Source organism: Helianthus annuus, chromosome 14 (assembly GCF_002127325.2).
Source record: "Helianthus annuus cultivar XRQ/B chromosome 14, HanXRQr2.0-SUNRISE, whole genome shotgun sequence".
NCBI classification, from domain to species: Eukaryota; Viridiplantae; Streptophyta; class Magnoliopsida; order Asterales; family Asteraceae; genus Helianthus; species Helianthus annuus.
In genome coordinates, this window is record NC_035446.2 from 88,291,563 (window position 1) to 88,300,578 (window position 9,016).

General features: G+C 31.5%; 2 protein-coding genes across 2 annotated transcripts; both read right to left on the reverse strand.

Moving 5' to 3' along the window:
* Positions 1-3,609: 3,609 nt before the first annotated feature.
* LOC110906905 lies at positions 3,610-4,521 on the reverse strand. The gene has a single exon (XM_022151965.1). The coding sequence runs from the start codon at positions 4,519-4,521 to the stop codon at positions 3,610-3,612; it is 912 nt and encodes a 303-aa protein (XP_022007657.1).
* Positions 4,522-4,694: 173 nt separating this feature from the next.
* Positions 4,695-8,785, reverse strand: LOC110906904. The gene is made up of 9 exons (XM_035983002.1): positions 8,599-8,785; positions 8,405-8,506; positions 8,214-8,321; positions 8,039-8,122; positions 7,021-7,299; positions 6,684-6,933; positions 6,471-6,598; positions 6,207-6,395; positions 4,695-5,965 (listed from the first exon to the last, which is right to left on the reverse strand). The coding sequence occupies exons 1-9, from the start codon at positions 8,783-8,785 to the stop codon at positions 4,695-4,697; spliced, it is 2,598 nt and encodes an 865-aa protein (XP_035838895.1).
* Positions 8,786-9,016: the final 231 nt, after the last annotated feature.

Consider the following 9,016-nt stretch of genomic DNA (forward strand, 5'->3'; position numbering starts at 1 on the left):
TCCCACGCGTTGCGGTGGGAATCCATTACAATTTATTACGGTATCGCTACGGTATCTACACTTGATATAGCAACCCAAAGACAAAACTCAAAATAAAGTCATGTATGCCCAAAACGACAACGATACATATTTTATGTTGACGAAAACCATAAAAACAAATATTAGTAATGATTTTAAACGAATACCAATAATGATTATGTTGGTATCATTACCAGTGTTGTTCTCCTAAAATTGACGCAACACCAATATTGTTGGGACGATATACGTTTGGATCATCGCGGTATTAGTATGATACCAATACCCACTATAGTTTACGATATAAAATAGATACTATATATTGCTACTGAAGTTCTTCACACAATATTTATTCAGTTCATTCTAAGGAAAAAAAAGGTATAAGTTCTCGTCAGGAAACCAGTTCGGTTAATCACACTAAAGAACAAAAAAAATATCAATTATGTTTGATTTTGAACAAAACGTTTAGTGAAACGAAGATAAAATAAACACGTCCCATTAATTCTGAATTAGATTACATTATATTATTGGAATGACGAAAAGGATAACAACATCAATACAAAAAAATATCAATTATATTTGATTCGTTTGATTTTGAATCAAACGTTTAGTGAAACGAAGATAAAATAAGCACGTCCCATTAATTCCGAACGATTACACTATATTATTGGAATGACCAAAAGGGTAACAACATCAATATATAAAAAAAATATGTACGATTATGCAAACGATTACTTATACATTAGCACTCACAAAAACCTCGGTTTTAGAAAGGGAAAAAGAAACTTTAGATCAAAACGTAAATAAAATCAGACACGTCGAAACAACATACTAAAAATTATATAAATTATGATATGTATTATCATAATATAATTAAGTAGTAAAATAACTAAACTGAAAAATAATATTAAAAAATCTATTAGGTAATAAAATAATTGGAAAAACAATATTATAAAAATATCTAATCACTGTTCATCAACACTTTCTTTTCATATGTATAATAATAATAATCCAAACTTCAAGAATTTATAACAACAATCATTTTATTTATTTATTTATTTTACATATTTAATACTATTTGAGCATAGTTTTTTGGTCATTTTATTATATTATAATTTTGCTATAATATTTGTAATCATAATTGTATGATAACATATGTAAATCCCAAATATATGTATGTAATAATTATATTACATATATATCATAGCTAAAGTTAACTTGAGAAGAAAATTAAATTGAGAAGAAAAAGAATAAAGAGTATAATTATAAAACATTAAATAGTTTTTTATCTCATTTATTATTATTATATTTGACTAATTAATTAGGTATAAAGACTATCATCATCCACACTAAATTTTTTGTCAACACACATCAAAATTTATCCTACATGTTTTGAAATTTATCATACACATATTGAAATTTATCTTACACGCCTCGTGATTTATTCTACACTTTAAATTAATTTTTTTTCTTGTTTAAAAAATATATTTTTTGAAAATAAGTTACAAATTTAATGTAGTTAGTTATTAAAAAGGAAGACTAACAATTAATGATCTATATAAGTTTACCAACATACCCTTACACTAATATTATATAACCATACAAAAAGCAACTTGGGTTGCCTCTCTAGAATGAAATGTTGCGACTTTTAAAAAACCACACATATACCCAATGGTTTGGATATAGACACAATGGTTTGGATGAAAGGTTTTAAATATATCACACCCCTTCAAAAAAGTCACACCCTTTCAAACTACTTTTAAATATATGACACCCCTTACAAAAAGTCATAAGTTGTAAATATATCACACTCATTACAACAAGCCACAACTTTTAAATATATCACACCCTTTCAAAAAGTCACACTCCTTTAAATTACTTCTAAATATATCACGTCCCTTAAAATAAAAAACCCCTTTTATATATATATACATACGAAAAGTCACAACACTTCAAATTAATTTTAAATATATCACACCTCTTACAAAAAGTCACAACTCTTAAATATATCACACCCCTTCAAAAAGTCGCAAACGTTTAAACGAATGAAAGAACGTATATAATAATTAAATTACCAACACTTTAGTTAAACGGTTCATCACTTATTATTATATATATTTTTTTTGCAACCGACATGCATAACAAATGATGTATATGATCATTAACTCACCAACACTTTCTTCAAACGGTGCGTCACTTTTTTTTTTTTTTTTTTTGCAATCGACTTCGCAATTCTAATCTAAACCACATATGGCAATATGGCATCGTCTTCAAATACCATCTTGCTTAGAGAACAAAATCAAAGAATTTTTGCTTCTATCTGACATAGTAATAATAAACATTCATGATCAACATCCCGTCGCAACGCGCGGGTAAAGTAACTCGTTAAATACAAAAATTAAATGAAGTAATAAAGGATTCTTATTGATTGAAATATCTTTCTTTTTATTTTTACAAAAAATTTCTTCTCATTTAAACCCTCTACATATGTCACGTTTATCTAATCATAAAATTACATAAATGAAACTAACCTCAAATAATGTTAAATATATAATAGTAGTGGATTGTATCATTTCTCAAATTTAGTATATTTTTTTAACGGCAAATTTGAATCACTAACGGACCACTGAAGTATCATCATGATACCAGTGGAACCATCCGATCATATCCATCTCTACTAGGCTATAATGCCTATACACCAATTCAGGAGGAAACCCAATAAATCTGGAAAAAAATCCGCTTGTTGAAATCGAACTCAGTACCTCATGGTTTCCTAAACCTTATTACACCCCAAAGATACCACTAGACTATAATGTCATAGGCCTTAAATTTGGTATATAAAATTCAATATCTCATTCAGTGAGTTATTTCTAGATTATCTCTTTATAAACAACTAGCGGTAAGACCCGCGTGCAAACACGGGTCATTTCTTAGAAAACCATGCATAACACATATTGACAGAGAGTAAAAAAAATAATTAGTGCAGACTTACAAAATTGATATAAATTAATGATCAATAGGTTTATTCAACAGCAATTCCATTATGTTGATAGCAAACCACTGTTGTCTATTAACTGTTAAAAACATCTGTTACTTTCCAACAGACTTTACTAAGAGCTGTCATCCATTATCTCCAACAGAGCTTGCTAGATGGATAGATAGTAACTATCAGATGTTAGTCAACCCATGTTAAAAAGGTCAGTCGACAGAAATTACAAAGGTTAGTAAACAGATGTTAAGAGAATAATGTTATTAACAACATGTGTTCTCAGGATAGGCTTAATGCAGAGCAAGTATCAGATACTTTCAAAAAGTTGTATTGCTTTCCAACAAACATTTCCTAACAACAGTTCCTCCATTATACCCAACAGACGTTGCCAGGTTGACAGATGTTTAGTATCATCATAGATTTTGTAAAACTTATTTGGAAACCACATTAGTAGTGGTTGTCAGACTCGTTTCTCTTTATCACAAATCAAAATTTTCAACCCCTTCCTACTTTTTACTCTAGATACAGCAACATAGAGCTGGCCATGACTAAACACTGGACGTGGAAGATATAAACCAACACGCTCCAATGATTGTCCTTGACTTTTATTTATTGTCATAGCAAAACACAGTGAAAGTGGGAATTGTCTTCGAGAAATCTTCACCTGGCATTCTTTTATCAGAAGGTGTCATCTTCAGTCTTGAAATCAAAGTATGATGACCTATATTAGTCCCTGTGATAATTTTTGCTTCAATCATAACTTTTCCGAGCTTCGTGACTTTACCATTACACAATCCATTTGCTTGATCAATGTTTCTGAGTAACATCACTGGAGCACCAAGTTTCAGTGCTAATTTATGGTTAGGTAAACCAGATAAACGAAGATTGTTTAACACATCAGGAGGAAACAATGCCATATTAAGCTCTGATTCTTCCTCCGATTGGCATAAACTATCTGAACTAACATAAACCTTTTCTTCACCAGGCAGACTTTCTAACAACTCTTTATTTATTGAATCCACTACTTCATTAGTTGGAGCAAGAATCGCTCTTTGTTGGAAATACGTTAAATCCCACAAAAACTTATTCATGTCCGGATATATAAATGAAATGAAAGAAGAAATAGGATTGACTTGGTCATGAATAAGTAAATCATCTGGTATTTCAATATCAACCTCACTATCATTTTCTTCACCAAGCAGACCATCACCAAGCTTTAAAATCCATTCTCCGAATTCCTTTATTTCTTTCAAATCTGCTTCCTGACAACCAACACTTAATCTCATATTCTCAGTTAGCTTTAGTACTTGACAGTGCCGCCATATATAAGAAGAATTCAAAGAAGCATTGACTATCATTGTTCTGGTACCTTTAGGGATGACCGGAAGAATTTGTCTAAAATCACTACCAAATAGAATTACCTTTCCCTCAAACGGCTTGGATTGCATGTTCAGTTGACTATCAAAGTTGTCTCTCATTGTTCTATCAAGAGCCTCAAAACAATGCTTGTGAGTCATAGGTGCTTCATCTCAAATAATCAATGTTGCTCTTTTAATTAAATCACCTAACTCGGTATTAGGCTCTATCGAACATATTGAATTCTCATTAATGTTGATTGGAATTACAAACCTTGAATGAGTAGTTCTACCACAATCCAGCAAAAGTGAAGCAATTCCACTGGATGCAACATTCAATACAACTTCACCTTTTGATCGTAATGCAGCTGAGAATGTCTTCCAAAGAAACGTCTTTCTAGTTCCACCATAACCATATACAAAAACACATCTCCATCACCTTTTTCAATCGCTTCCATAACAATTTTATATATTTTTTCCAGTTCGGCAGTTAAACACTTTACAAAACCATCATGTTCCCTTTGAAGAGCTAATCTGTCATACGATAATTCTTTCATTGTCAATCGATTGTTCGACGATGAAACACAATTGTCCGGAACACTTGGCATATCATCAAAATTTCTCACTGTACTTCCATTGGTAAGTAGCAACTTTTCAATTTCAGATAGACAGATATTTTCAAGTTCTTCTTGTTGAAGATCCAAATTTAAAACAAATGTTGAAAAAAGTATTAGTTTTTTCCCAATAACAGAGCTATTGCATAATTTTAATGTAGTTGTATATAACTTTAATAAAATAATCACATTACCTACAATACCAGTTATCTTTCGTTGCTGATACAGAATGTCTTCACATAACAGGGACTTCATTTCCGACCAAAAAACACCAGGACGAGATATCGAATTTGACAGCAACAACATTACAAAAAAAGTCCTCAAGAAATCTCCGGTTGACCATGTGCTAGCTTCTTTGACAGCATTAACATATTCTTTATCATCATCCAATAGTCCCCGTGCAAAACATGCATCTTTAAATGTTTGAAAAACCTGCCCATCAACTGTTTTTATATCTTCAAAATAGGTTGGTCCCTTAATATGATTCAGTAAAATCCTTAGGTAATAACAATCACCAAGTGATGGTGGGACATAATGTATCCTCCCAATTGATCCATACGGATGCTTTCTTCGATTCCATTTGCGATTTTTAGCATTCCATACATAATATCCCGGAAACTGAACATACCTCAATGTCCTGGAAAATTCATCGACTTTATTACAATTCATCCACTTTGTGAACATTATCATTTTCAAAGTTGGATCAGTAACAATATCACACAAATTATCATGATCGTTATACACAATACTCTGACCATCTTCACAATGAAAAGGTAATACTTCAATAGCTGGAGATCTATAATGTAAATCATACATGAATATTCTCCAAGCAGCTTCACAAGCAGAGATATATCTACAATCAAGGTATGCTTTTATCTCATCTACAGCTACATTCTGTTCCGTATCATTCTTGGTGCTATTGGCTTGAAAAACAAAAGCAGTGACTCTATCAGGCCCCTTATTAATATATTTAAACAAATATTTGATAGAGCCTGACTAGTTGCACCATTCAACGTTAACGTGGCACTGATACTTTCTGAGCAGGAGAGCATTGTAAGGAACTACAAATCTATTATCAAGTGTCACACCATTCTTTACTACTGTATTACTTGTTTGACGATGACGATAGACAGGATATCCTTCAGAATCAACACAAGTCTTATCTACATTTTTTTGGGAACTTTTTAGAACATTTTTGTTGAATCATACATGGACAAAGTGGGTTGTCTATACCACATGGTCCATGAATCATAAATTGCTTGACAAGCTCATATAATTCAGGATCTCTTTCTTTATCTGGTATCTCAGCACTAATAACACGATCAATATCAGATGCAGTTGGAAATTTTCTTTCAGCACCCAAGAACAAACATATGTGAGCATGTGGGAGTCCACACTTCTGAAATTTCACTGTATACATAACTGAAATTTTTCAACAGTGAGTTGTTAGATTAATATAATTAGATGTTCAAAGTAAAAAATATAACTAAAGGGTACCTGCTTGTATATCACCAAAGAATTTATCTTTCTTGAAATCTTTTATAAGCTGATCTAATTTACACTTGAATAATCTAGAGATAATATCTGTTCTGTCTTCAGCATTAAGAGCTTTATCGTGCAAACACCTGTAAATCTCAGGCCAGTTTAGATACCGTTATGAATAAATCGGGATATCCAACAGACTTGCAAATTGTCATAGCATCCAAGTACTTTTGCATCATATATCTAGAACCACCAGTAAATGATGAAGGTAAAAGTATAGGTTTACCACAACTTGAGGCATTATTCTCTCCACTTTCAAAAGTAGCATTCAAGTTCTTAAGACTTTGCGTTCTAAGTTTAGGTTGTTGTGTCCTTATATAATTCAACCTAGCAGATTCTATCATCGTGTATCCATCAACCAAAAACTGCTGAAATAGTTTTTTCGCATTAAGTAACAATGAAAACTGATTCTGTCTATCTTGAATTTTGTAACAAAAGAATTCTCTAATTGTAAGATTGGTTCTAAGTACCTAATTATCAATCGCAATCCCTCTATGTTTAATACCAACTCTATAACCATCTTCTGCATATGGGAAAATAAGTGGATATTGCAAAGCAAGGTAAGAGGGATGAAGCTCACTAATTCTTTGAAGACCACCAGACTTCTTTCTAACAGTGTCCTGTATATCAAATGCTCCATCAAAATCACCAGCTATTAACGCAGTAATTTCTGATGCTGTTGGCAAATTGTGAACTCTTCCATCCTTATCTCTTGTTCCAATAAGCTTCAAGCTTACATCTTGAAACTCATTTTCTTGAAAACAATCTCTTACCATTCTTTGGACTGGACAAGAGGATTGCAAGAATCCAACATATCTTTAAGACCCTTGATGGTTGTACTATCAAGCTGATTGTTTCTTGTAGTTTTGAATTCTATCTGAGAACTGCCAGAAATATAAAATGTTAAAATTTACATTCATTTCAAATGATAATGAATGTAAATATACTGAGAAGCAAAATATATATTCATAAATGCTACAATTATCATAAAGAAATTACCTTACTGCTTTTTGACGATTTACCACTTCGTTTTGTGAATCATATATGTAAAAAGCTGTGAGAATTTGGGTTCTTCCCCATCGTCCGGAAGTAGACTACCCATTCGATGATAATTCTGACCTTGTAGTCTAAATACATAAGGACCTTTACCTCTCTGATAACTTTTTTCAACCTACCCACCAAGAGATGTGAAGGAAAACATCATGTTATATGCTCGAATATTATCCATGAAATTGCAAGACTGTGAGGTATGACTTTTATATAAATGACGTAGTAATGGAGGAGGTGTAAGCGTTGGTGGTAGCTCAACATCTCCATTTGAACAACAAAGAGAATAGGATGTTTTCTAACATTTTTTATTTCCCCTAAGCATTTCATCTTCCCGTAACATTACATCACATTTAGAACACACAAAGATGACATCTCCATGATCAATATAATCAACAGACTTAGCAAATTTATAAGTCAACATAAGTTATCTACATATTGAAAACTTAACAGGAATTTACACTCGTATCTTATACCTTTAGGAATTCCATGAATCTTCTTAACCACAGAATCTGCTAACATCTCTTCACTCATTGGTAATTCAATTTTAGATATTCCACCTATATTGAAGCTTGTAAAATAAGACATATATAACAATTCATAAAAACTAAGATTAAACAAATATTTTGTTTCCAAAAATTTAAAACATACAATTTGTAATATCTGATAATGGAGTCCTCTCAACAAAATAGGATGTTTGCTTAGTACTTCCAAAAGGAGCGTGATGTAATTTCCTTGATGAGATTTTTCTTGATGAATCTTATAAAACAAAAGTATATAAAATAAATGAACAAAACTACAATTCATAATTAAATTAGAAAAAATATCTGCAGTAAGTTTACCTTTTTCTTTTGTAGATGAGTGACACATATTACTACTAATATCTGGGGTAGCATAAGTAGGAAGGTGATACACATTACTTCTTTCGACATTGGTGGTTGAAGCTTGTAAAATAGAACATACGTAAGGATTCCAAAAACATAACATATACATACATATTTCTTTTAAATTTTGTTTGCAAAACTATAACACATACCACTTGAAGTATTTGAAAATGGAATCCTTTCAACAGAATCAGATGTTGATGCAGGATGACAACCTCTGTTGTTTCTCTTTTGTTGAAGAACATACTTCCTTTTTTCTCTTTCTTCAGCACACCTTTGACGTTCACTTGCTTGAAGGTCAACTTCATACTTACTTGAAATTGTGTTATCTGTATCCATAATTTAAAATACTTGAATGACGAAGATTGTTGACCACTAGAGAAAAGAACTTTGAAAATATTGTGAAAATTATTTGAAATTACCAAAAAATATCTGCAGTAAGTATACCTTTTACTTCTGTAGATGAATGAAACAAATTACTGCTTATATTTGGAGTGGCATAACCAGGAAGATGATACACATTCCTTCTTTCAACATTGGTGGTTGAAACTTGTAAAATAGAACATATGT